Source organism: Zingiber officinale, chromosome 6B, assembly GCF_018446385.1.
Source record: "Zingiber officinale cultivar Zhangliang chromosome 6B, Zo_v1.1, whole genome shotgun sequence".
Taxonomy (NCBI): Eukaryota; Viridiplantae; Streptophyta; class Magnoliopsida; order Zingiberales; family Zingiberaceae; genus Zingiber; species Zingiber officinale.
In genome coordinates, this window is record NC_055996.1 from 69937066 (window position 1) to 69964586 (window position 27521).

General features: G+C 37.3%; 3 protein-coding genes and 1 non-coding gene across 4 annotated transcripts; 2 read left to right on the forward strand and 2 right to left on the reverse strand.

Annotated features, from left to right (window-relative positions):
* Positions 1-10001: 10001 nt before the first annotated feature.
* Positions 10002-10859, forward strand: LOC121990260 (protein DMP7-like). Its single transcript, XM_042544431.1, has one exon. The coding sequence runs from the start codon at positions 10049-10051 to the stop codon at positions 10667-10669; it is 621 nt and encodes a 206-aa protein (XP_042400365.1). The 5' UTR covers positions 10002-10048; the 3' UTR covers positions 10670-10859.
* A 135-nt stretch (positions 10860-10994) lies between these two features.
* TRNAG-UCC lies at positions 10995-11066 on the reverse strand. The gene has a single exon. It is a non-coding gene; the product is annotated as a tRNA-Gly (tRNA).
* A 1172-nt stretch (positions 11067-12238) lies between these two features.
* LOC121991098 (protein CUP-SHAPED COTYLEDON 2-like) lies at positions 12239-13591 on the forward strand. Its single transcript, XM_042545123.1, has 4 exons — positions 12239-12400; positions 12468-12646; positions 12726-13009; positions 13133-13591. Exons 2-4 carry the CDS (start codon positions 12475-12477, stop codon positions 13589-13591), a joined length of 915 nt encoding a protein of 304 aa, XP_042401057.1. The 5' UTR covers positions 12239-12400; positions 12468-12474.
* Positions 13592-14188: 597 nt separating this feature from the next.
* On the reverse strand, positions 14189-26413 carry LOC121992619 (elongation factor G, mitochondrial-like). Its single transcript, XM_042547112.1, has 20 exons — positions 25894-26413; positions 24931-25152; positions 24135-24256; positions 23904-24054; positions 23684-23755; positions 19288-19383; positions 19100-19188; positions 18919-18985; positions 18104-18142; positions 17936-17996; positions 17735-17844; positions 17585-17659; positions 17443-17511; positions 17181-17302; positions 16003-16128; positions 15804-15924; positions 15617-15717; positions 15452-15512; positions 14640-14693; positions 14189-14537 (listed from the first exon to the last, which is right to left on the reverse strand). The coding sequence occupies exons 1-20, from the start codon at positions 26284-26286 to the stop codon at positions 14433-14435; spliced, it is 2256 nt and encodes a 751-aa protein (XP_042403046.1). The 5' UTR covers positions 26287-26413; the 3' UTR covers positions 14189-14432.
* Between the last annotated feature and the right edge of the window lie 1108 nt (positions 26414-27521).

Below are 27521 nucleotides of genomic sequence, written 5' to 3' on the forward strand. Positions count from 1 at the left end.
CTAATATAATAACAAGCACATATATTTAATATTTATTTCTTTGACTTATCAAAGGGTGAGGTTTAGCTCGATAAATCAATATGCCCGATAAGTTGGGAAATGATATTACTTATAGTGTGTGTTGTTGATTATAGAAGGAATCTGTGTCCTAGTTATCTAGGTTGAGAATGTCCCCAAGAGGAGCTCATAAGGATTGCCATGTTAAACCCTGCAGGTGGACTTAGTCCGACATGACAATGAAGTTGAGTGGTACTACTCTTGGAGCTAGATATTAATTAAGTAAGTTGTCAGTAACTTACTTAATTAGTGGGCATTCGTAATCTTAAACACAGGGAGACTAACACACTCATGATGAGAAGGAGCCCATAATGTAATTTGGGATTGATGCGGTAGTGCGATAATAACTCTCTAGTGGAATGAGTTATTATCGATGAACTTGAGTTGTGTGTTCGGGGCGAACACGGGATACTCAAGCTCATCGGAAGGCCAAAACCAATTTTTTCTCTAGGTCCCTGTCGTAGCCTCATTATAGCCTTAAGTCCATCCAAATGTAAGACTCTTCTTGGTGTCCAAGAAGTGGGTCGGTCCAATACTTGGTGACCAAGCAAGGGTCGGTCACATCCTCTTCTATAGGGGTCGGCCCTTTGCTTGGTGACAAGCATGAAGGGGCCGACCACAATATTCAAACAAGGAGGGTTGTTTTTGAATTTTTAAAATTTTCTCTTTGTAGAAAAATATAAGTTTTAAAAGAGAGATTTTAATTTTAAAAACTTTCATTATTTGAATTTGGCCACATGTTTTAATAGAGAGTTTTTAAATTTTTAAAACTTTCCTTTTTTTAATCATCCTCATGGTTTAAGAAAAAAAGGAAGATAAGTTTTAAAATTAAAATTTTCTATCATCATATTAAAAAAGGAAATTTTATAAGAGAAGTTTTAAATTTTAAAACATGGTTTTAATTTTTAGAACTTTCCTTTTTTAACTCATACTTTAGGAAAGAGAGCTTGTAAATTTTATAAGAAGATTTCTTCTTGTAAAATTTTTTAAAAAAATATATTTCCTTTTCTCTTGATGAGGTGGCCGGCCACCTTGCTTGGTGCCCAAGCAAGGGGCCATCCATAATTAAAAATATAAAATCATCATAAAAATTAATTTTGGTGATTGATTCAATCAAGAGGAAAGAAAAGGAAAAATTAAAAGGGAAAAGGAAAAACTCTTGGATGATTTTATTTTTTGTAAAAAGAATTTCCTTATTTGCCTTGGGCAAGTAATATAAAAGAAGGGGTGAGGGGGCTTCATGAGACACAATTCTTATTCTCTTTCTTGGAGATCATCAAGTGGCCGACCCCCTCTCTCCCTTCTCTTTTCCCTTTTGCTCTCTTCTCCTTGGTGATGGTGGTGGTCGGATTTTAGAAGAAGAGGAGGAAGCTTTTGGGTGGTGTTCATCTTGGAGGATCGTCGCCCACACGACGTCCAAGGCGAGGCGAGGAATACGGCAGAAGATCTCGAGGTCATTAGCTTACAAAGAGAAGGTATAACTAGTAATTTTCGTCCGCATCATACTAGTTATTTTCTTTGTAAGAATTCTAAATACAAGAGGCAATTAGATCTAGTTTTTCGAATTTATTTTTCGAGTTTGTGTTTTCTTCTTTTTCAAATTTGTGATTCGATTGTTCTTTTTGGTTAACCTAGAATTATTTAAGGAAATAAATATTAGCTTTCCTTAAAAGGCTTTGCCTAGGTGGTGGTGGTTGCTCCCATATCCAAGAAGGTCATGTGCCTCACCATGTAGTCCTAGAAGCCAATTTTGGAAATTAATATTTATGGAATTAATAACTTAGGTAGATTTGAATCAATAGTGTTAAGTTCCGCTTGCGATTCAAATCTAAACCATTAAGAATAGATAAGTTAAATCTGAAATCAATGATGTTAAGTTCCGTCTGCGATTCCTAATTTAACTTCTAAAGAACACAATAGGTTATTTAAGGAAAGGTTCGACACTTGTACAAAAAAATTTTGTACAGTGGAACCGGTACGTTTTCCTAGGATTAACTAACAGTCTGTGCTTACGGTTTACGACACCATGGTGATTGGCTTTAGGCCAAGTTGGAGTGTTAGAATTTGAGGGATGTCCTAAGGTAATAACTTTACGGTTTTTTCTATTTATTTGATAACTATAAATTCATTATTTGAGTGCATATTATATGTTTGATTATTTTAAACTCATTTACTGGATGCCCGTAATATAATTCATAATATGAGAGAATTTATGATTGGATCGCAACTAGTCATTATCTCTACATGTACAATTATGAATATATTAAAATTTCCTTAGCTGTCGAATTGATGTATTCAGACACCATCAATTCTATAAGACTAGCACGGGTTATACTCCTTGGTTCGGCCAAGCAGCTATTTTCTCACTCGCTGGAGACATTGAATGTCGAGAGTTAAACGTGGATGTTGGTTATGGTAACTAGTTCATTAGAGTGTCTTGTTGTAAGACTTCATATAGTTCTCTACATATATATAGATATGGCTGTGAAGTTCTTACTACAGCATGTTAGAGTGTCTACTAAAAGTCTAGAATTTAGTATAAACATTTATTTTGAAATAAGAATCACATTGGTCAAATGTCTACATTTATGCTAAGTGTAGTTGTCCGTTTAATTTATATTATAGATAACATGGTGTGAGGAGACACATAGAAGTTCATGTTATCAGTTCCTTATAAATTATAAATAGTTGCTCACAACCAAGATGGAATGAGACAAACCATTAGAGTGGTTGTACTGTAATTAGGTATTAATTTATCTTGACTAATAAATTACACTAGTATACTATGAGTGTATTGAGCAAGACCATTTGAGGTAGTTTCTTTTTATACTGACTATATTAAAAAACAAAACCTCTGTTATTATGGAAGTGCGTACTCTTAATCATGATATAATAACAAGTACGTATATTTAATATTTATTTCTTTAATTTATCAAAGGATGTAATTTAGCTCGTTAAATCAATAGGGCCGATAAGTTGAGAAATGATATTATTTATATGGTGTGTTGTTGATTATAGAGTGAAACTGTGTCCTAGTAATCTATGTTGATGATGTCCCCTTGAGGAGCTCATAAGGATTGTCATGTAGGATTTAGTCTGACATGACAATAAGGTTGAGTGGTACTACTCTTGGAACTAGATATTAATTAAGTGAGTTGTCAGTAACTCATTTAATTAGTGGATATTCAATATCTTAAACACAGGGAGACTAACATACTCATAATAAGAATGAGCTCATATTGTAATATGAGATTGGTGTGGTAGTGCAATAATAACTCTTTAGTAGAATGAGATATTATTGATGAACTTGAGTTGGGTGTTCGGGGCGAACACGGGAAGCTCAAGCTCATCAGGAGACCGAAACAAATTCCTCCTCTCGGTCCCTATTGTAGCCTCTTATTTATAAAGTCTTATATCCACCAAAACCCAACTTCTTACCCACCTCTTGGTGGTCGGCCAAGCCTAGCTTTGAGCCCAAGCTTGGGTCGGCCAAACCAAACCAAGAAGGGAGCCAAGTTGTGGTCGGCCCTAGCTTGGAGCCCAAGCAAGGGTGGCCGGCCACATTAAGATTAAAAGAAGGTTTTAAATTTTAAATATTTCCTTATGTGGAAGCCATGGTTTTAAAAGAAATTTTTTAAAATTTTAAATCTTTCCTTTTATAGCTTTATACAAAAGATTAAGAGAAAGGTTAGATATCTTTCCTTATTTGTAGTTAAAAGGAAGATTTTAATTTTTGATAAAACTTTTCTTTTTTGCAACCATCCACATGTTTTAAAAGAAAGATTTTAATTTATATAATTTTCCTTTTACAACCAATAAGGGATTTAAAGAAAGAATTTTTTTAATTAAAATTTCTTACCGGAAACAAATAAGGAAGTTTTAATTTTATGTTTAAAACTTTCCTTGTATGAGGCAATAGATATGGCCTGCCATGACAAGTATAAAAGGGAGTTTTAATTTTTTATTTTAAAAATTTCCTTTTAGTCATTGGCAAGGAATATAAGGAAGTTTTAATTATGTTTAAAACTTTCCTTATTTGCCAAGACCAAGGAATATAAAAGAGAAGGAGGGGGTGCCTCACCGAAGAACACTTCTATTATTCTTCCTCTCTTATTCCTTGTGGTCGACCCTTCCTCTTCCACTTTCTTCTTCTTTGTGGCCGGCGGCATCTACCTCTTGGAGCTTCATTGGTGGCCGGATTTCACTTGAAGAAGAAGAAGAGAAAGGTGACATTGTTTCCTAGCATCCCTTGAAGATTGGTTGGTGGCCGAGACTCATCATCCTTTGGAGGTTGTTGTTGGCCAAAACTTGGAAGCAAGAAGAGAAGGCTTGGGTGGATTTCATCTTGGTAGATCGTTGCCCACACGATGTCCAAGAGAAGGAGAGGAATACAATAGAAGACCAAGAGGTCTATAAGCTACAAAAGGTATAACTAGTTATTAGTTTCCGCATCATAACTAGTTCATCTTTTGTATAGATCTTGAAAAACCAAACACAAGAGGTTATCGGTTTAAGTTATCATTTTTGTTATCGATTTTATGTTTTCGATTTCATGTTTCGATATTGTGTTTCTATTGAGGTCTCTGTAGTTAAACCTAGTTTACTGTAAGAAGTTAAATATTCAATTTCTTTGTGAGGTCTAGGAAGTGGTGGATGATCCCATACCCAAGAAGGCCTAGTGCCTCGCCATATTTAACCTAGAAGCCGATCCTTGAAATAGATATTTGATAACTTCTATAATGTGGTTTAGCTTAGGAAGATCACATCGGTTGAACTTGGAGTAAGAATGTTAAGTTTCGTTCCCAATCCAAGTTTAAATTCTAAAGGGAAAATTTGGATTAATAATGTTAAACATCGTTTGCAATCCAAATTTAACTTTAGTAGAGTACATGGGTAGCTAGGATAGTTCTATGCTTGTACAAAACTATAAGTTTTTATAGATCACTTCGGTTGAACTCGTTGAATTTTTAAAATCTTCTCTTTGTAGAAAACTATAAGTTTTAAAAGAGAAATTTTAAAATATAAAACTTTCCTTATTTGAATTAGGCCACATGGTTTAATAGAAAGCTTTAAAAGTTTTAAAACTTTCCTTTTTTAACCATCCTCATGGTTTTAGAAAAAAAGGAAGAGAAGTTTTAAAATTAAAATTTTCTATTTTTGTAACCATGTTAAAAAAGGAAATTTTTAGAAGAGAAGTTTTAAATTTTAAAACATGTTTTTAATTTTTAAAACTTTCCTTTTTTAACATTCACAATAGGAAAGAGAGCTTGTAAAATTTTATAAAAATTATTTTTCTCTCCTTGATGATGTGGCCGACCACCCTTGCTTGGTGCCCAAGCAAGGGGCCGACCAATCAAAGATTAAATCAAATCATGATTGATGATTGATTCAATCAAGAGGAAAGAAAAATAAAAATAAAAGGGGAAAAGGAAAAAACAAGAGGAAGATTTTAATTTTTGTAAAAAGTATTTCCTTATTTGCCTTGGGCAAGTAATATAAAAGAAGGGGAGGAGAGACCACATGAAATAACAATTCTTATTCTCTTGCTTGGTGATCCTCTTGTGGTCGGCCTTCTCTCCCTCTCTTTTCCCCTTGCTCTCTTTTGCTCCTTGGTGGTGGTGGTGGCCGAATTCTAGAGGAGGAGGAAGAAGGCTTTGGGTGGTGTTCATCTTGGAGGATCGTCACCCACATGACGTCCAAGGCGAGGCAAGGAATACGGCAGAAGATCTCGAGGTTATTAGCATACAAAGAGAAGGTATAATTTGCAATTGTTTTTCGCATCATGCTAGTTATTTTTCTTTGTAAGAATTCCAAACACAAGAGGCATTAGATTCTAGTTTTTCGGATTTGTTTCAAAGTTGTGTTTTCTTTGTTTTGTTTTTCGAATTTGTGAGTCGATTGTTCCTTTTGGTTAAACCTAGAGTTATATAAGGAAATTAAATATTAGCTTTCCTTAAAAGGCTTTGCCTAGGCGGTGGTGGATGCTCTCATACCCAAGAAGGCCATGTACCTTGCCATGTAGTCCTGGAAGCCAATTTTAGAAATTAATATTTAATGAAATTTATAACATAGGTAAATTTGGATCAATAGTGTTAAGTTCCGCTTGCGATCCAAATCTAAACTATTAAGAACAGATAAGTTAAATTTGGAATCAATGATGTTAAGTTCCGTCTGCGATTCCTAATTTAACTTTTAAAGAACACTATAGATTATTTAGGAAAGGTTCGACACTTGTACAAAATTTTTATACAGTGGAACTGGTATGATCTTCCTAGGACTAACCAACAACAACATTATTGGTAAGAAAATTTAATAGATTTATTAGATCTAACAAACGATGAAAAAGGATTTAAGAAGCAAAAGGAAGATTCGATGCTATAATTGTCAAGAAGAAGGGCACATCAAGGATGACTGCCTTAAACTGAAGAAAGACAAGGGCAAAAGACCAATAAAAGCAAAACTCAAGAATTTAAAGGCAACATGGGATGAATCTTCATCCTCTGAATCCGAGATCAAGGCCTACGTCGGACTAGCCCTACTGGCCGACCACCAAGGAGAAGATGAAAGCAACTCAGAGATGAGCATCGATGAAGGGGGAGGATCATCAGAAGAAAGTTGTGATGAAGAGGAAATATCATAACACAAGGTAAGTAAGGTACGCGCCTTAACTCCTAAAAAGTCATTTCAATTTATTAAAATATTTTCCAAGGATTTAGTAAAACTAACATGAGAAAATGCTGAATTAAAAATAATCTTAGCAAAAACCTACCCTTTAGAAATGTATGATAAATTAAAAGAAGAAAATAAAAAATTGAAGGACTAAATTAAAAAATCTACAAACTTTGCATGTCTTAATGAAACTGTCTAGAAAAATGATAGAAGTTTAAATTGGTATTTTAGATACCATAAGGGTCAAATTAGAAAGTTATCAACAAAATATGTTCCTAAAAGATACTTAATCAATTCAGTATAAAGAAACCTATATTAGGTTCTTAAATCATGCTTAGAATAAATTAAATTTTTTTAAGTTACAATTTACAAAAAGAAAATTAAATATTTAATTTTTTTAAAAGGTTTTGTCTAGAAGTGGTTGTTGTTCCAATATCCAAGAAGACCTAGTGTCTCGCTACAGTTTAGAAGCCAATTATTGAAATAAATATTTAATAGACTAACTGTTAAATAGTAAACTATCATAAATTTTTCTAAATAAAAAATAAATAAATTTAAAAAGGTAGTTTTAAATTATTTTTTAAATTTTCTACTTAAGTTAACTCCTTTGTGTAAAATTTTATAACTATTAAATAATGAATTTTCTATAAATTATTTGTCCAAAACTTCATTTCTAAATCTGAAAAATCTTGAAACTTATTTTTGAAAATTTTAAATTCTGTTGACCCTTAAGAAAAATTTTCTTTAACCCTTAGAAAATTTAATTCTTTATCTAACTTTGCCTTTCTCACTTTATTTTTGATGTAATCAAATGGGAAGAAATTAGTACAAGTTCAGGGGAAGTTTGGATATTTGTATAAATAATTATTTTTACTAACTTCTTTAATTCATTGTATTGCAATTGCTATTTGGAATTTATTTATGTTATTGTATTTTTTTAACCCTAACTTGAACTTGGATTGATGAACATAAAAAATGGAGAGATTGTTAATAGAACCCTAGGATGGTTTTGATGTGGTCAACCAAGTTTAGTTAGGTCATGTTATACTTGATCCTTGTGTCTAAGTACGCAAGAGTTTAGGAACACAAGAAGTCGAGTGGAAGACGCAGCTAGCGAGAAGGGTGGAACCGTAAAGGAGTTGACTGCCTCGGTGCATCTGAGGAATGAAATGTTGTGAAAGAGTATACCGATGGACAAGAAGAATATGCACGACGTTCCAGGCATGAGAAGTCGGGGAGGAAGTTTGCTCGATGAGAAGGTCGGAAGATGGCTCCAGGTGAGCCTAATTCCGGATGAACGAAATCACCCGGACGATCGGAGCAACGAAAGAGCAAACGGAGCTGCTGAAGCTGCTGAAGGCACCTCCAATGCTTATGGAAGCGCCCTCGCGCCTTTCTGGTGGAAGGTGCCTTCGACCCTTTATAGAAGGCGCCTTCAACTACTTGAAGGCGCCTTAGACTAGGCAAAAGCGACTGTTGGCGAAGTTAAAACATTATCTTCACTTGCCTCGCTGGAGGTGCCTTCCACCTCGTTGGAGGCGCCTTCCAGCTTCAGATAAGATTTTCTAGGGGCTATAAAAAGACCCATAGAGTTAAGAAATAGATAACAACTTCTGTATTCGTTTCCTAGCAACTTTCTAAGTGTTCAAAGTGTGTAAAAGATTTTTCTGCCTTCAATGAAGGAGAATTGCTAGTACTTTTCAACGTCTTGGATTAACAACCACCTACATTGTAACCAAGTAAGCCTCTGACCTTTTACCTATTCTTTATTTTATTAGTTGTTCATTTATTGTTATTATAATTGTGCTATCGTGCTGCTACTCTATGTTGAAAGAACGAGAAGGATTTTTCTATTTTATCTTATACAGGCAATTCACCCTCCTCTTGTCGGCTCTCGCTGGGCCAACAAATCCAAGGCAAAAGAAAGCACTAAAGATTTCCTTCGGTGAAGGCAGAGAAGCCTCTTACACTTATTGAATGCTCAGAAAATTACTAGAAATGAATAATTGAGTTGTTGAATATTTCTTAGGTCCAGGGATTTTTTTATAGCCCCTGAAAAATCTTATCCAAGGCTAGAAGGCGCCTCTAACAAGGTGGAAGGCGTCTCCAGCGAGGCAAGCAAAGATAAAGTTTTATCTTCACAAACGGTTACTTTTTGCCCAGTGTAAGACGCCTTCAAAGGGTTGAAGGCACCTTCCATGGGTGGTTGAAGGTGTCTTCCCACAGAAAGACGCGGAGGCGCCTCCAACCACATTGAAGGCGCCTCCAGCAGCTCCGCAACTCCTCGTTGGCTCTTCCGCTACTCTGATCGCCTAAGTGATTTTGTCCATCTGGAATTGGGCTCATCCGGACCTATCTTTCGGCCTTCTCCTCGAGCAGGCTTCCTCCCTAGCCTCTCGTCCCTCGAACGTCGCGCACGTCCTTCTTGTCCGCCGATGTAGTCTTCTGCAGCACCTCAACCCTTGGATGCACTAAGCCCGTCGGCTCTCTCCCATGTCATTCTCCTCGCTAGCTGCGTCTTTCGCTCGATTTTCTGTGCTCCTAAGTTCTTGCACACTTAGACACAAGAGTTAAAACACAACCGAATCTAACTGAACTTGATTGATTATATCAAAACTACCCAGAATACTTAAATATTATAAATTATTAATGATAATATTTACAGATAAAGCTCCTAAACTATATTGACCAATAAAACTCTCATTAGCTTATAAAAAAATTTAAAGAGATTTCAATCAAATAATCTTATCTAAATAAGTCAAACTCAAAACAAACAAAACAAACTGAAAAAAAAAAAGTAAAGTCGAACTTAATCATCATTTCAATAGTTTACTTTATCCAAAAAAAAAAAATAACAATACAAAATTATATAAAGCCCTATATCACATACTTTCAAACATATTCACATAATTACTTAATGCCATATTTAACATTTATTTTAATATTTCTCAAGTCAAATAATTGTATGGTTCATGGCATTCATGCTGACCTTTTCAATTACTCCATTTATTGAGATCCAACTAAACTTCTCTATCACGAATCACATGTATAATTTTTATTATTTCTATTTCAATCCATTTAACATATCTCGGAAATAATTTGTTTTGAAAATAATTAAAATATTCAGTAATATTAATGTTGGGTAACTTCTTGCCCTCCCCGTGGCTTATTAATTATCCAATTATATACTTATAATTCTTTATAAATAATTTTTTTATTAAATTTTTCTTCATTTATTCCTATCTCATGTTTCATATGTTTTTCGGTATCGAGCACTACATTTATATCTTCTAGTTAATAATTCAAATTAAATTCAATATTAATGGCGACGCACCAAGCTGCGGCGGCCGCCGGCGGACATTGTCTGTTAGCCGACGACAACGGCCGACACGATCCGGCGCCGCCGACGGCCCTGCAGCGGGTGTACGAGAACGCGGCCCACCTGGCCAACTTCCTCCCCACCGGCACCGCCCTCGCCTTCCACGTCCTCGCCCCCGTGATCACCGACGACGGCCGCTGCCCCGCCCCGACCGACCGCGCCATGACCGCCGCCCTCCTCCTCTCCTGCGCCATCTCCGCCTTCCTCCTCACCCTCACCGACAGCTTCCACGACCCCGCGACCGGCCACGTCCGTTACGGCTTCGCCACCGCGCGCGGCCTCCTAGTCATCGACGGCCACGGGCCACTTCCTCCCGGCCTCGCCGCCCGCCACCGCCTCAAGCCCGTCGACTTCGTGCACGCCTTCGCGACGGTACTCGTCTTCGCGACCGTCGCCGTATCCGACAACAACGTCCGATCCTGTTTCCAACCGATTCTGTCGGACGACGTGGACCGCGCCGTGACGGCGATGCCGATGGCGGTCGGGTTCGTGGTCAGCGCGGTGTTCATCGCTTTCCCCACGACTCGCCACGGCATCGGATACCCTGTCATGCACAAATCTTGAAGCCATCGATGTCTAATTATTTGTTCGTTAATTATCAGATCGATATGTATCTATCTTACGAAGTTGATTCACTGGATTGTTCGTGCGCCGTATGTTTGTGTTCGTGTCCAATTCGACTTCATGAACAAAAAAGTCAACGTTGTGCCGCCACTGATCGTCGTATCGTTGACATATAAGGTCAATTCAAGTTTGGTGGATTGTCTTTTGATACTTCATTTGATTATAATCAAAGGTTTCTTCATAATGACTATAATTATAAAGGAAAAATAGTTATATCGAGCCAAGAACAGATCCACAATTATAAGAACTATTAAAAAAACAAAATTGCGTTTGCCGGGAGTCGAACCCGGGTCTATTGCTTGGAAGGCAATTATCCTAACCGTTGGACTACAAACGCTTCATATTCTTCAAGCTCAAAAAGTGTTACTCATTTACATTAATTATTGAAAAATACGTATTTACTAACATAACATATATTAAGCCTAATTTAAATATTTTATCAACCATAATAAAATTACCAGTAACGCAAGTTTATCTATACCAATTGCCAATTGCACCAATAGTACATGAAGATCTTTAATAATATAATATGATTTAATGCAATTGGCAAAAAAAAGAAAAATCTATATAATATTTGACTAATAATAAGATTTCAAAAAAGTACTCTACCTCCTTTAATTTCGAAACAAAGAGAAGGTATCATTGTACACTGCTGCACAATTGGACGTGACAAGTCAAATACATCCCGTCACTGCATCAAATCAATCCAACACTGCAATACTACTCATTCACATGAACCACTCAAACTGCTGGAAATTAATTAATTAATTAATTACTACTGAATCAGCAGTTTAAGTAGTTGATGGACAATTTTATAAGCTATTAATTGATGTGTACGACAGTACGAGCACTCGACCAACGGTTCATTTGATGGACCGGGTTCATTAATTTGGTGACCAACTGCAGGGTTTATATATAGCTGGTTCAGTCGGATCACCAGCAGTCTATTGGATGCATGTAGTTTACGTGATCCATGCAAGAGAGGCAATTAAAAAAAATAGAAATATCAAATATATAATAATTTTCAATTTTATTTTTTTTATTAGAAAATGGATAATTTATCTCCCCTACTCTTCGACCTGTCAAACCCCCACACACAGACACAATGAACATCTAATCGCCATCGTCTCTCGACTCGACGGATCGATCGACGTATGCATGCAATGCCATGCACCACCTCGGCATGGCAACGATTCCTTGAAGCCGCCATGATAATCCTCTTCTCCTTGCTGTTCTTGATGACTTGTGCATGCGGCGAGATGCATAAAGTTGATGTGATGGAATCCGCCTCATGATTTATTGAATCCTGTACTCTTCCTTCTCTCTGACAGATTGAGATTTCGCAGCAGCTTTATCTAAGGCGAGATCACCTCGAATCCCTTCTTCTGTTTATACCTTCTGTTCCCCCACTCTGACACAGAAAATACCTGCACACTTGCTCATGTTCTCCATCTCCGCCATGGCTGGGCTCATGAGGAGCTCTGTTCCGTAGCAGAGCGGAACAGAGCAGAGAGAGTTTGCTCTCTGTTTGGCTACTTCTGACACGCCTTGATTCGTCGAATCCCTACCCGTCTGTTTTTTTTTTTATTCTTTATAAAGTGAGGATTTAGAGAGCTTGTTGAGAAGTATTCTTGGAAGAGCTAGAGAAGCTCGATCGAGTTCTTTCTGAAGGTGATCTTGTGTGTTTTATTTCGAGCTTTTTGGTGTCTGATTTCAGTCGTGGAATGATCTTTAACAGTGTTGGAATGGAGATCTACGTCGCCGGCGAGGCTCAGCTGCCGCCGGGCTTCCGATTTCACCCCACCGACGAAGAGCTCATCATGCGTTACCTCCTCAAGAAAGTGCTCGACGGCAACTTCGCCGGACGCGCCATCGCCGAGATCGACCTCAACAAATGCGAGCCATGGGAGCTCCCTGGTTCGATCTTTTCGCTCTTCTCTTTGAATCGATCGGCGAGAGAGAATCGTGATTGAATTGGGCAAGAAATTAATTGCAGAGAAGGCGAAGATGGGGGAGAAGGAATGGTACTTCTTTAGCCTTCGAGACCGGAAGTACCCCACCGGACTGCGGACCAACCGGGCCACAGACGCCGGTTACTGGAAGGCGACGGGGAAGGACCGTGAAATCTACAGCTCGAAGACGATGTCGCTGGTGGGGATGAAGAAGACGCTGGTGTTCTACAGAGGGAGAGCTCCGAAGGGGGAGAAGAGCAACTGGGTCATGCACGAGTACCGGCTCGAAGGCAAGTTCGCCTACCATTTCTTGTCGGCATCTTCCAAGGTGAGAACGAAAGATGCGATTTTGATTTTGATTTTGATTTTATTTTAAGCAGGATTTGTGGATCTTCTGACGATATTTTTTATGGAAAGAATGGATTTTGATCAGAATCTAGTGTTGTTGCAGGACGAGTGGGTGGTTTCCCGCGTGTTTCAGAAGTGCGGCGGTGGTGGAGGAAGCGGCGGGAAGAAGGCCCGCCTCGCGCTCGCCGACCAGGGATGCGGAATGAAGGGCCCTGACCGCGAGAGTTGCGGCTCCTATAGCAACGCCTCTGAGAGAGAGGCGGCGCACGTGCCCTGCTTCTCCACCACCACTATCTCCGCCGCCTCTACCGGCATGGACCTCCACTTCCCACCGCCTCCTTCGGCGATTCCTCCGACAGGCTTCTCAAGCCTCAGGTCGCTGCAGAATAAGCTTTACCTGCCGGTCTTCTTCTCTGATGCGACCGCGTCGGCGGCGCTGGAGGCGCCGCAGTCAGCAATCGCGGAGACGGAATTCGATCGGGCGTCGCAGGCTGACGCAGCGGTGCGCGCCCACCCGATGCCGGTAGGGTCCACTGAACTAGATTGCATTTGGAGTTTCTAAAGTCACCCTGTTACAAGTAGTTGCTACGAAATCCATTCCGCTTTGTACTCCGAAACGTTCGCTTTGTTATGTGAAATTAACGTAACTGTCACGTACGACTGCCGTTAAACGGTGCAGCGTTAAACGTTACCGCGGGCTGTTACGTTCAACCGCGTGCGTAACAGTCGCCGATACCAAGTCCACTGTGAACATTTTGTCGTTTTATTATGAGAATTTATCGCTTCTCTCTCGTAGATGGCAACAACAGAACAAAGGGACATTTCATTGGAAATTGTTAGAACTTCACATTTTATATATGACATAATATTATTTGTTAAAATATTGTAAATAATATCTTATTTTTCAAATTGACAATTTAATATCTGATATTACTATTATGGCAAAAGCAATAATCAAAGGAAGAGTAAGCATGCAATAGACCAATTCACTTTTGTGTGTGTGCACTATCATGAATGAAAAATTAGATTAAAAAATAAGATAATAATTTCATTAAAACTATCAAGTACATATAGAGGGCATATACTAGCATTTTTTGGCATCAATTTACACAACAAAAATCCATATCTTTTTCACCAAAGAAATTGGTAGTTAAGCATATTTTGGTAAAGTACAAGACCAAGATTATTCATTTTTTGAATAAAAAGGTCTAAACTCAAAAATCTTAAATATTGTGCAGCTGATATCTATCCTTGCTTATTACAATAAGTAATCCTGATAGCTATCATCTGCTTACAGTTGGATCAAAAATTTGGCATGTAGTACACAATAAATAGGAAGTTGAAATAATGGTTTCTAGTGAATGGTCTTAATATATTAAATTTGCAGCATATATCGTGTGCATTTACTGTTGGGACTTGTCTACATTGTGTTGATTGACTAGTTGTGTTTGTACTTCTTGTGAGACAGGAGAGTGTTCCAGGTATTCCATGGTGAACTCGCCTTTGCCCTACCGAAACAATTATTCGTAAAAACCATTTACGAGATAGCAAACCTGTACAACACCATTTCTTCCAAAAGACATGAGGAAAAGGAATGGCTAATTAGTTACCTGTGTCATGGAGCGGAGGGATGTCGAATATCCAAACATGTTGTTTAGTGGTACCTGAAATTCCAAAAAGGGGTTTTCATCAGCACAGTTTTTCTACTAATCTTTGTTCGGGTAATTAATGGTTGGTAGGCAAGCATTGTATTAATATGCTATGCAAGTAGAAGTGTCTGAAGACAGACGGTAACAAGAGATCAGTAAAACCTAAAGCGAAATTTTATGATTATGCTGACAAGTTTTGGGATTTTCCTGTAGGCTTAAGGTCAGAGCTCTGTGGTGTATGTATACCATTATCAGACTTTGGTACAAGTATCAAGGATAGGTATGAATACAAGTGTCTACAAATTTTTTATATGAGAAACAATAAAGATATTGGAAGTCCACCTGAAGAGTAAATATCCGAGTGTCAGTACCAGAAACAGATGCAAGGATAGCATCATTACTACACAAACTATAAATTACAAACTAGAGAAAATATTGTATTTCGAGAAAATTCAACTGTTATACTCATAGGCATAGGCATCACCATTACACATTAATTTACAGTATGTTTATGATTGTTTCAACAAAAAATTAGCTTAAAAAGTAGTTTATAGTTGCTTTCAAACTGAAATATATTGGTTTGGTTTAGGTTTTCGTTATCAAACCGATAAATTGAACCATGTCTACTATTATGTTCATTGGCTTTAAAATAATTATGCACATATGGTTTTCAGCACAGTTATTGCAAGTTTGATACAGAGCCAGTGGAACCAAAGCAAAACATTATCACTGTGTTATCTGATCATTCAAAGAGAGGATTGAATTGTACATACATGAGAAACCACCACTGTATCATCGCCATCCTGGTCATTTCCAACGATCAAACCTTTCCGCCTATCATTCATACAAAGAGATTATATACTCACAGGAACCATTTAGAGACATCAGTTCATGCAAACACAAGTAGCTAAAACATAGTTCCAAAATTAGAAACCCACTTGTTAATATCACCAGTAACAGTGCCCTGAAATTCTGTCGGAAATTTCAACTCCACCTTCATCACTGGTTCCAATATGATAGGTCTAGCTGTAGAATAACACTATCGAGGAAATACTATCAGAATTTTTTTGGATAAAGACGGTTCTTCCTCGAGGGAAAACATAAAAGGAAAGCAAAACATTCAACCTTTCTAAATGCATATATAGCTGCCAGCTTAAATGCAAGCTCACTCGAATCAACAGCATGTGATGCCCCATCTGTCAAAACTATTCGGATGTATTCAACAGGATGTCCAATCAAGGAACCACTGTGGAAGCAAGATTCATGATAAAGGCTAATTATCTTCTACATGACCATGGAGTAAGGAAAATATGGAGTTACTCACGAGTTGCAAGCTTCTCGGAAACCTTTCTCAATAGCTGGGATGAAGCTTGAGGGTATTGCTTGTCCTACAATATTGTTCTCAAATTCAAATTTTACAGGAGAATCCATTGGAAGAGGTTCAATGTACCTAAATAGACAAACAAAGAATATTATTTCTTTTTAAGAAAAGAAGCAATAACAGCTAATAACTACATTTTTCTCAACCTATGCTAACAATCTAGTATATGTGAAACACTTATGGCCTGTGTAGTTCACAAAATGGAATGGACAAGGAATAAGAGAATGGACCAAACCTAGATTAACTATTCATATGTTCGATCCGTACAAATATTAATAGTTTTGCAATGAAAAAATATTCCTGCATGAAATATTTTGTTCAACTCTAGCTCAGACGATCAATACAATCCAGTCCACCTGATCTGCCTAGCTGATAGGACCAACCAATCTGTTGATCCACCTTCCAAATTTGAACAGCACATTGGCGTGACCGACAAGGTTGACTCACTCATATGGGTCAAACGAAATATTTGACCCGACTAGCCCAATTGGCCTGTCAGCCTGTTCAGCCTAACAGTCTGACCAGTCTACGTGGCATGATTAGCTTGTCAGGACTGTCCAACCTTACATGTTTGCCAGCATGACCAATTAGTCTGGCATGTAGACCCACCAGCTCACCCAATCGAACCCGACCCACTTTGCACGTTAATATTTTGGGGATTAAATAGAGTAAAACCATGCACTGTTTAGAATTCGAATAGATAAGAAATAGTATTTCTAGAATAGAGTAAGGATTCCTTATCAATAGAGAATGATACTTTCATGAAAATTGGGATTCTGGATTAATTTTTGGAACCAAACATAAGAATGATTATTCCATGGAAATTGACAGGCAATTGAGATATAGCATAGCTAGATTTAGAATCTATTAAATGAGGAACCTTAGCTTCTAATAATGCACAGAGTAAGACAACAACCATGATAATGATTTATTCTGACTTGACTATCTCTCTCTAATTATTTCATGTGTCAGCATTTGTTTGTGAATCAAACTCATACACTAACGAAGTGTGATTTGACAGGTGCAGTATTATTTTATACAAATTAAGGCATCGAATCTACAGAAAAAACCAAAAGTGAACACTGAATAGCCAAAAATAATGATTATGCAACTAAGCTTACCCGCACACTCGTCCATATTGACCTTGACCTCCAGTTTGTTTTTTGTGAAGATAATCAAAATCAGAGCTTTGAGTAACAGTCTCCCTGAAGTTAACACGAGGCTTTCCAACTTTTGCATCGACCTTCATTCCCAGATACAAGTGTAACTCAGTTAATTTTGTTTCAAGAATCAGGAAGTATTTTAGAGATTAGAAACATCTCCAGTAGTTGATTACTGATGCATTAAGAGATATATGTCCTAACACAAGTTAAATATTCTTACTTTGTATTCCCTCCGGATGCGCTCGACATAAATGTCCAAATGCAACTCTCCCATCCCAGAAATAATTGTCTGCAATGGAATGACAATGGTGTTTAGTCTTTATCCCTAAAGAGAAAAGATACAATCAGCTGAAGTAACTAACTTGGCCACTCTCAGTGTCCAATCCAACACGAAATGTAGGATCCTCTTTCTGGAATCGGTTTAAAGCTTTTGAAAACTGAAAGGAGGAGTAAGTCAGTAATTTTAAAATGAAAATTTCAGTAACTAAATTCAATAGCATTCAATTAATTACTTGTCCTCCAGAATCTTTTGATATAGGTGAGACAGCCAAAGACATGACTGGCTCAGGAACATTCATGGAAGTCATGGTATATCTAACTGAACCATCTGTAAAAGTATCACCTGAGGGAAAGCGCAAGAATGTTTTAAAAAAGCAAGAATAGGCAATCATTCAATAAGGAAATTGGATAAGTTGACTGATTAAACACATTACCTGATGCACAATCTACACCAAAGACTGCAACAATCTGCCCAGCATGGGCTTCTTGAATATCCTGCAAAGAATAGTATGATTACATGCATCAATAATGCAAACACTATATACATGAATGACACTCAATTTACACATGAAATAAAGATAAGGAAAAACTTGTTAACCAACCTCCATCTCATCAGAATGCATCCTAACCAGACGAGGAACCTAAACATGGAAGATTCCTCATATTAGAGTAGGTATATATGAGAGTAAAGAGATGCAGCACAAGAAAAGGGAATTCTTTGCATGAAAATCTGAATTAAGTTAATGCTAAAAACAAAACAGCAACGTGTATATACAAGAAGGGGCACGAAGTTCCATGCTCAAAAAACCTTCAAACAAAACCTTGGTATACAACTAAAAGAAATAAATATATATGGACATAAGTATGAATTTATGAGATACTACATTGTAAAGGACATAGAATTGCTACTTATAATCCTAAAGATTTTTTAATCAAACCAAAAAAGATGAATGTTTGATAACTATTCTAGCATTTGTACAAGATAACTGAAAATTGATACTAATCTATCATACGTTTTTACTGAAATGCTAAAACTATGCCTTAGCCCTATAAAAAAAACTAATCCAGGATAAGGAATATCAATATGTTAAACATCTAAAGATAATATGGATTTCCTATACCTAGTGACACAATAACAATGATAAAAAACTAACAACCATTACTAATAGCAAAAACAGACCTAAGTTGAGAAAGTTTAGTAGATTCTAATTCAAAAAGAGGTTTTATTTCCTAAAAGAAATTATATATCAAAATACTTGATTACTAGTGTAGGTGCATTGATAGGCAAATATTTTCATGTAAAAAAAAAATATGCCCCGACGAAGCAATGTAAAGAGAAAAGAGCAACAAAACAAGATCCAAGGAATTGTTTGTTGACTAATAATATATAGAAATAAAACTGATGATCAAAACTCACTTTAATCTTTTTCCCTGTGTTTACATTTATCATAAAGTCACCTCTGCGAATGACACCTTCATAGATTCTGTCAAGCAAATGAATAACATTACTAATGTTCTTTGATAGACCATTTGTGTATAAAACAGAGTAAGAAAAATAGATGGCAGAGAGCAATAAACCACCCAGAATGGAGTAGTACCTCAGATAAGTCAATTGACCAAAACGACCTTCTTCCAGTTTGAAAGCTAAAGCAACAAATGGCCCAGATGGAGTCCCAGATAATAAAATCTTTAACAAAGTCCAAGAGAAACATTTGACTTTCGAATACTGATTCTGGAATACTAAAATAAATAATGGTGTATAATTATAAAAAAAAAAAGCTGGTACCTTTTCTTCATCCTTGTTTTGGTCAAGGGCAAAGTTTTCAACTTCAGTTGGGCAAGGCAAATAATGAAGAACTCCATCTAAAAGTGGTTGTACCCCCTACAAATTGCAATCCAGAAGTTTTCTCAAATCCAAATCCCCACAGAAACAAGATGAACTAAACAGTGTTATTTAGATAAGAATTGCCTATAAAATTACAAAAAGGCCGATCATGAACTAATAGCATAGTTATTTAAGGCGTGAGGCATCCAAAAGCGCATATGTGTTGTGGGGCCTAAGGCGCTAGGTGCAAAGTGAGGCACACGCCTTACCGAAATAAGGCTTTGAGTATAAATTTTTACAATTTAAACAAATATAGAAAATTTCTAGTAAAATATTTCACTAACAAAATTATAGTCCATAAAATATTAAACAATAATGTAAATATCAAATTTACTAAGAAATAAATACATTATACGCATAATTCAAATTAAAGAAAAAATATATTAAATTAATGAAATAATTTTATTAGAGTTTCATTAAGCCTATTTAAATTATCCCTACTATAGCTAGGAGTTGATTGAAATTATTAACTTAAATTTTATTTAATTAAACCCTAATTTACTTCCTGTTACACGCCGCCTATGACTACGGGGCTCACACGGCTCGTCCGTTGCGATTGCAAGGCTCACACAACACGTCTACCATGGCCGCAGGGCTCGCGTGACGCCTCCACTGTAACACCCCAAATTTCACTATTTGGAGTCCTAAAAGTCCTTATAAAAATCTAGAAATGCTTTAGAAAAATTCTAGAGATTTTTAGGAATTTTTAGAGTATTTTTATATAATTTTTGGAATTCGTTTGGTATTTTTACCAAGAGAAAGAAGTAAAAATAATAATAATAATAATAATATATGTTGAAGCCGGGTTTTGAACCCAAGAACACGGACCCGAACCCGAGTCTTAACGAACTCAGCCCAACCGTCTGGTCTACGAATGTTTTGTTAATCATATATGGAGCAATATATATTTAAGTAGTAGTTAGGAACAGTAAAATAAATTGGAAATAAAAGTGTGCGGCTGAGGAATCGAAGCCGAGATCCCTGACCTGAGCAAAACCCGGCTAACCAACTGGGCTAGCAGTTGTTACTTAATCAAATAAAGGGAGAATTTTATTTAAGTAGTAGAAGTTAATAACAAGAAATAATAGGGAGAAAAATGGTTGCAGCCGGGATTCGAACCCGCGACTCCAACCATGAGCCAAGCCGCGGCTGACCAAGTGCTCCAACCGTCGGTTCTGCTTAGAAAAGGTAGGAAATTTATTTAAAGCAGTTAACAGAATATTAAGGTTATAAGAGGAGAATTTGGGGCTTGATTTACCCGAAACAAAATTCTTTCTCCTCTTCCTCCCGACACGAGCGACGTTTCTGTGCTTGGGCGAAATCGAAGCCGAGTTAGATTTCCTCCCTCCGGCAGCCGGCGAAGGCTTTCTTCCGGCGGACCTTGCTGGTTTCGAACCTCCCGTTGAAGAGAACGCACGGACACAAGGAGAACGTCGAAATCTCAAGCTTTACCCGAACCCTAGCTGCCTTTCTTCGGTTGTAAGTCCAAGAACAGCGAAGTAAGTTGCTACTCACCTGCAGTAGGATAGCTCCGAGGTTTAATCCTTGATTCTCTCCTTGTTCCCGAAGTTTTGCATGAGTTCCCTTGCTTTCTCTGTTTTTGGATCGTGCTGCACAGATTTGCCTATTTGCTGTTTCCTTTTATTTCTGCGGAAGCATGCCTAAGAATTCTGTACAAAGTTAACATGCTAGGGATTTAGTTTTCTAGTTTTGATTGTTCCTTCCTTGCCTACGGAACATGTTGTATAGAATTGTGGGTGCAAGGGATTTAGTTTTCTTTTCTTGCTTCCGGAATATGCCATGCAGAATTTAGTTGATAAGGATTTAGTAACCTTTCTTCAGTTTTCGAAGTTGCTTTTGTTCCTTCCATTTCCTGGATTCTGTATAGATAGGTGTGGCTTGATTGTTTGATGCAGATTTTAGGTTCTGCCGAAACCATATTTAGGTTGCAGATTTAGGCTTCAGGTTTCAGGTTTCAGATTCTGTTGCAGAAACCATATTTAGGTTGGATTCTGATTAGTTGCGGTTAGATGATTTAGGATTGCTGCAGATTTCAGGTTCTGCCGTGGGTTGATAAGCTTTACATAGTTTCAGTACATGAAGAACAGTCATGTTTTTCCTATGCTTTCAGTAGTAAATCTTTGATTAGTTGTAACATGTGTAAAGATCTCTATCACTCTATAAAAGTATAAGCTTTACATGGGTATCAAGCTTTAACAGATTTTTAGTGTTGAATAGCTATGTGTAGCATTTTATTTCTAGTTTCCTTGCTATTAAATGTGCACGAGCAGATTTCTAGATTTATTTGCTATTGGGATAACATGAACACCTGTAGAAGCAATACAGATTTTTGAATTATTTAAGCATGACCTAGGTTTCATTTTAATATGAATTTATCGCTTCTAGTATGCATAGCTTTAAGTCCATCATATTCCTATACATGATTTACCTTAAGCTCTAACTGTTTATACCCAAGTTTAGTTCTAAGTTCATGTTGTTATTTGAACCTGTTGTAGCATGTTTAAAGAAGTTAGATATGCTTTCTTTTGATTTGTCTCTGATATAGCATGCTTATAGAAGTCAGATTTTCTTTCCTTTGATTTAATTCTGTTGTAGCATGCCTATATTCTTTTTAAGAGTTTAAGAAAAATATAAGAAAGATAAAGAAAAGAAAGAAAAAGGCCAAGGCCTTAAGTAGATCCCAAAGTCAAGACTTTAGGGATTTTGGCACACAAGATGCTAAAGAAAATGCCGAGGCATTATATAGAAGTATTAAAAGATAACAAGTATTTTACTTTTATCAGTGGCACTGTGTTGGACTCTCAGTTGTCCTTGGGTTGGGCTCCCATAGTCGTCCCTAGGTTTAGATAACCTAGTAGTAACGGCACGGTCGACGGTCGACGGTCGACGACCCGAGGGTCGCCAAATGGGCCGTCGAATGGGTCGTGCCGTTACAAAAGTAAAAGCACAGTTGCCGGGCCCAAGAGAAGTTGATTATTATTTTAAAGTATTATAAGTATAAGTTTTTGAACAAGTAAAACGAGTTTTACATAAGTATAAAGTATTAAAGAATAAGTCTTTAAACAAGTGGAATAAGATTCAGAAGGTGTTTAGAATTCAATAAGTTTAGTTCTTTATTCTACCATGTTTATCTAGTGGAAGAGTAGTTTCATGTTTACCTATTAGATGAGTAGCATGATTAGCGAGTAGAATTACATGAGTAGATTTCTTAGCCCTTCTTTGCTATTAGTTTGACATGAGCAGTTATGTTTATGCTTTATTTCTTTTTAGAGCATATAGTTTTTAGTTCTTTTCGTATACATGCACATTCGTGGTTTTGTGAGTTAGATAGCGCTTACTAAGCAAATTTTGCTTATAGACTACACTTCCTCTTACTGCAGATACAGGAAAGGAAAAGATATAGAAAGGAAGGCGACAAGGTGACGCGGATGGTGTGTGATGTCAGGACTATGGAAGCCTTGGGACTTAGTTTAAGAATTTATTAAGATTGCCATTTATTAAGAATGTATTAGATGAGTCATTTAGTCTTCCGCTGTTAGTTAATTGTATGTTTATTTTGTTTCCGCTATTCATTACTTGCATGATTTGATTTCATTAAACTGCGTGGTGATGTTATTCCTTTTGTGTGTTTGATATGTGTTCCAGCCGCATGTAGCTTTGTATATTATGTTATGTATGTCAGTTTAAGGTCACCGGTACAGGGAAGACTCTGCCGAAATTTTTCGATAGGGTTTCCATGTGATTTTTAATCATACCGGTTAAGTAGAGTTAGTAGTTAAGTAACGGTCATCCTTAGAGAATAGTAGTAGTAAGAAGGGTGGTTGTTACATCCACGGCCGTCACAAGGGTTAGGCTTTTAAAAAAATTCGCACTTCAATAAGGCGAGAAAAATCGCGCCTTACGCATAACTGTCGCCTCTCAAAGGCGCACGCTTAAGTGTGCTTCTCTCAAGTAGTGTGCCTGGGTCACTGCCAAGGCGCAAATGGCGCGCCTGGCTGTGCCTTGTGCCTAGGCACAGTCAGGCGCACACCTTTCACAACTATGACTAATAGAAACTTGACATCAGGTTATACTCCAAAACAAGTACTTTTGGCAAAAACTGGTATCTCGACCCAAACATCATTGTTTGATTGATCCATCATGTTATATTGTCATTAGAATTACAAGAAAGATATTCAACAAACGTTGTCGCTTAAGATATTCAGAAAAATAAAAATAAATAAAAAATGTGAGAAATGGAAAATGATGGAAATGAAAAAAAAAAGACTTTATGCACCTTATTCTTGAAAGCACTTCCCATGAAGACAGGAACAAATTTGCGTGCTATTGTAGCTCTCCGAATTGCCATCTGGTATAAATAACAAAGACAAAAGATAATAGCATGAGAAAATCATAATATTGTTGGGTAGCTACTTCAGTTACTAGTGCCTTGCATTTCAATCAAATAGAAATGAGAGGCGGTATGAAAATAAAACATGAACATATTTGAGATAAACCTTGAGTTCACTGGGAGAAATTGGTTCGTCATTGAGAAAAGCTTCAGCAAGCTTATCATCTACTTCAGAAACAACTTCGATAAGTTCACGCCGCTTTTCTGCAACCAGAGCCTCCAAATGCTGTGGGATATCAGCTGTTTCAATCTTCTCACTGAGATAGTTAGCAAGTGTTATAAGTAAAAAAATCCTTTTGCAATATTTAAGATTAAGAAAGAAAGAATATTGGAGTACCCATTTGATCCATGAAAGTAATACGCTTTCAGCTCCACAAGATCCACAAGACCCTGAAATGCTTCTTCTAATCCAATGGGAAATTGTAAGGCTGCACTGTGGTGCCGTAGTTTATGTCGTGCCTAAAAAGGTATTAGCACATAAGAAACCACTACATTAAACCAAATGAAAACTGATGTGAAGAAAGGAAAAGAAATATTTTTTATAGATATATAAAATGATAAGACTGCAGCAAATTTATGAAAAAAATGTATTGTAACTCAAATTTAAAACTTCAACAATTACAACAGTTTTTTCATCCAGCCTAGGGTCCAAGATGATGAAACACAAAATGTTAAAAATCAAAATGTACAGATGGCTAGGGAACCAATAAGAGTAAACATACACTGGTAATGCATTGGCAGAACAAAAATTTACTTAAAATGCCAATTAAAATAAATTGCCCAAGAGTGTCACAATTATATTGACTAATAAGTTGAATTTTATATTACTAATTCCTTTAACTCTAGGATGTTGGTGTCAGGGGCATCAAACACAAGCAGTTATACATAACAGAAAACACATTGAGAAAAATTTTATAATACATGTGCATCCTGCATTCATAGCTTGGGCAGAAGCAAATTATATACAACATGAACTTACATCAACTATGCTTGTTTCCATTGGGTTAGAGACCTAGAACCATTAGATCATGACAAACAATACAAGCAAACTAGACCACAAGCTCAGAATCATTTTGATAAAACATGTGCAACCATCAAATGAGAGTAGAGCATACGAAAGATATACACTTTACCTGATTAAGAACCTTCCATGGATCTGCTCCCATCCGGTCTAACTTGTTGATAAATGCAACCCTTGGGACTTCATACCTTCTCATCTGACGATCAACAGTAATTGACTGACTTTGTACACCCCCGACACTACAGAGCACCAAAATAGCACCATCAAGAACACGCAAAGCTCTTTCAACTTCGATGGTGAAATCAACATGACCTGGTGTATCAATGATATTAACCTGCATTGCAATTCAAAAGTTCTGTAAAAAATAATGTTTTTTTTAAATTACTTGTATCAATAGCTGGCTTTGAATTTTTGTAAAGTTCTTATAAGCAACAAAAATATGAAGATAAATTGCTTCGTCAAAGTATGCCTCTTGGGGCGTCAAAGAAGGTAATTTCCAAATCAACAAGTCAATATGCAAAATAAGCAAATGAAACATTATACTCTAAAGGAGACATGGCATAAGATATAAACAGAATTTATCTAATCCACGAGTATATGAATGAGTAGCGTGTAATCCATGAAATTCTTCTGAATGAATCAAGGAAATTCAAAAAAAAAAAAAACTCTGATGAACTAAATCTCAAGTCAACTAAGACTTATAACACCAATTAAGTATACATCGTGGATAGAGTAGCATACTCCTGGCAATATAGCACGCGCATACACAAAAACAAATTCCAGTTAGATAGAGAGATTAAATGGTGATGAATAAAGTAATTCCCAGAAGTAAAAGAAAGAAATAAAAACATAAAATCAGTTGTCGGCAACTCATTTTTCGCTAGATGATACTTCACGTAAACAGTTGAAAATCTTCAACTTTAGAAATAGAATAGAACTAAAGTAAAGAAGCATAGAATATTACGACCATCCATCTCATTTTCGCAATGGAACAGCTATTTTTCGGCAAAAAAAAAAAAACAGAAGATATATATATCCAACCAAAGATGAAAATTTTAATCGGAATAATGCCTACCTGATATCCGCTCCATGTGCAGTAGGTCGCGGCTGATTGGATCGTAATTCCCTTCTCCCTCTCGAGGTCCATCGAGTCCATCTTCGCGCCCACTCCGTCCTTGCCGCGGACCTCATGGATCTCGTGAATTCTCCCCGTGTAGAAGAGCACCCGCTCGGTGAGGGTGGTTTTTCCGGAGTCGATGTGGGCCGAGATTCCGATGTTGCGCATCCGGCCCATCGCCTCCCTCCACCAAGGATCCTTTTCCTCGTTGGCACGCGCCGCGGTCGACATCGCCCGCCGCTCGACGCCGTTCGCGGCGCCCTCGAAGACGAGGATGGACAGCGGGCGGAGCCGGTTGCTCTGTGCGCGGCGGATGGACGAGAGGAGGCGGGTGGCGCATGGTCTCGTCATGGCAAACGGCGGCGGCCGGCGGAGGAGCGGAGTCGGTTCAGCTAAACCCTAAATACTCGCTGTTAACCCCACCACCGCCTCTGCTTTCCGCCGCCCTAGATCAATTTCGAACCTAACTGAAATAATAGGTGCTGATTATAAAGTAAAAAGAGTATTCATTTACCCCCTTACTATAACTACATTCTTAGAATGCTCCTTCCATTTCACTATTACCGTTTTTTCAAATTCGAGCTTGGCCAGGATTATCAGATTTAGCATCAAACCTGGGCTGAAAAGAATATCTAATATGAATCAAATTAAGGGGTGCTTGATGGGAAGAGATCCTTGGTTCGTAAATACTGGACCAGATGATGGTCCAGCATTTGTATTGATGGGAGTAAGAATCTTCACTTGTTTAATATATGGAAGATATTACCCCCTCACCAATCCATTTTTTCTGGTCCAGGAGCGAACTAGGAAAGGTGGTCCAAAAGATTTCATTTTGTGTTTGGTAGGCTATTTTATCATTCTCATTACTGGTGTTGGATAGACAAAAATCGAAATCAAAACATGAGTTTGATACCTTTAATTTCATAACTCACCCCTCTTAGGTTATTGCTAAACTTATTCTCATCATTCTTACCCTTTTTTTATCGGGCAGCCCAACCCCTACCTCCTTCCTTTTCTTTTCCTTTTCTTCTATACCCCTCTTCTCACCCACCCGCTTGCGCCTTTTCATCCTCATTCTTCTCCTCATCCTCCTCCTTTTTCTTTTCTCCTCCCTTCCTTCTCTTCCTCTCGGCCGGCCCCACCCTTTCTTCCCCACCTTTTTCTCAGCACCTATTTCTCATCCTTCTCCTTGCTCGGTCGTTCGAACTCCTCCACCCCCTTACCCTTCTCTTCCTCCTCTTCTTCTTTTTCTTCTTTTATCCTCCTTTCTTCTACTTCTTCTCCTCCTCCTTTATCCTCCCCGTCCCATCCCAAATTTGTCCGAACCAAAGTTGTCATCAAAAGGAGGGGACTTTGGATTTTGGGACAAACCAAGATAGGAGTTTAGGATTTGAAGAAGCTACTATCTAAAGAATTCATTCAAGAATTCTAGCCAAAAATCTAATAATGATAGTGTTTGTGAAAAGGATTTTTTTTTTACCAAAAATTCCTTCATGTCATGTATAATGTTTATATTTTTTTTGGTGTTGAATAATGTTTATCCATTTATTATTTTAGGCATGGTTGTAAGTTAGATCTGTTTATTT

Bases quoted from the DNA above. Each gene is read 5' to 3' on its own strand.
- LOC121990260 (XM_042544431.1), top strand. From the start codon at position 10,049: ATGGCGACGCACCAAGCTGCGGCGGCCGCCGGCGGACATTGTCTGTTA.
- LOC121991098 (XM_042545123.1), top strand. From the start codon at position 12,475: ATGGAGATCTACGTCGCCGGCGAGGCTCAGCTGCCGCCGGGCTTCCGA. The intron at 12,647-12,725 runs GTTCGATCTTTT...AATTAATTGCAG, and splicing joins CGAGCCATGGGAGCTCCCTG to AGAAGGCGAAGATGGGGGAG. The intron at 13,010-13,132 runs GTGAGAACGAAA...GTGTTGTTGCAG, and splicing joins TCTTGTCGGCATCTTCCAAG to GACGAGTGGGTGGTTTCCCG.
- LOC121992619 (XM_042547112.1), bottom strand. From the start codon at position 26,286: ATGACGAGACCATGCGCCACCCGCCTCCTCTCGTCCATCCGCCGCGCA. The intron at 19,189-19,287 runs GTACCAGCTTTT...ACTTTGTTAAAG, and splicing joins AAAACAAGGATGAAGAAAAG to ATTTTATTATCTGGGACTCC. The intron at 17,845-17,935 runs GTAATGTGTTTA...GCTTTCCCTCAG, and splicing joins TGGTGTAGATTGTGCATCAG to GTGATACTTTTACAGATGGT.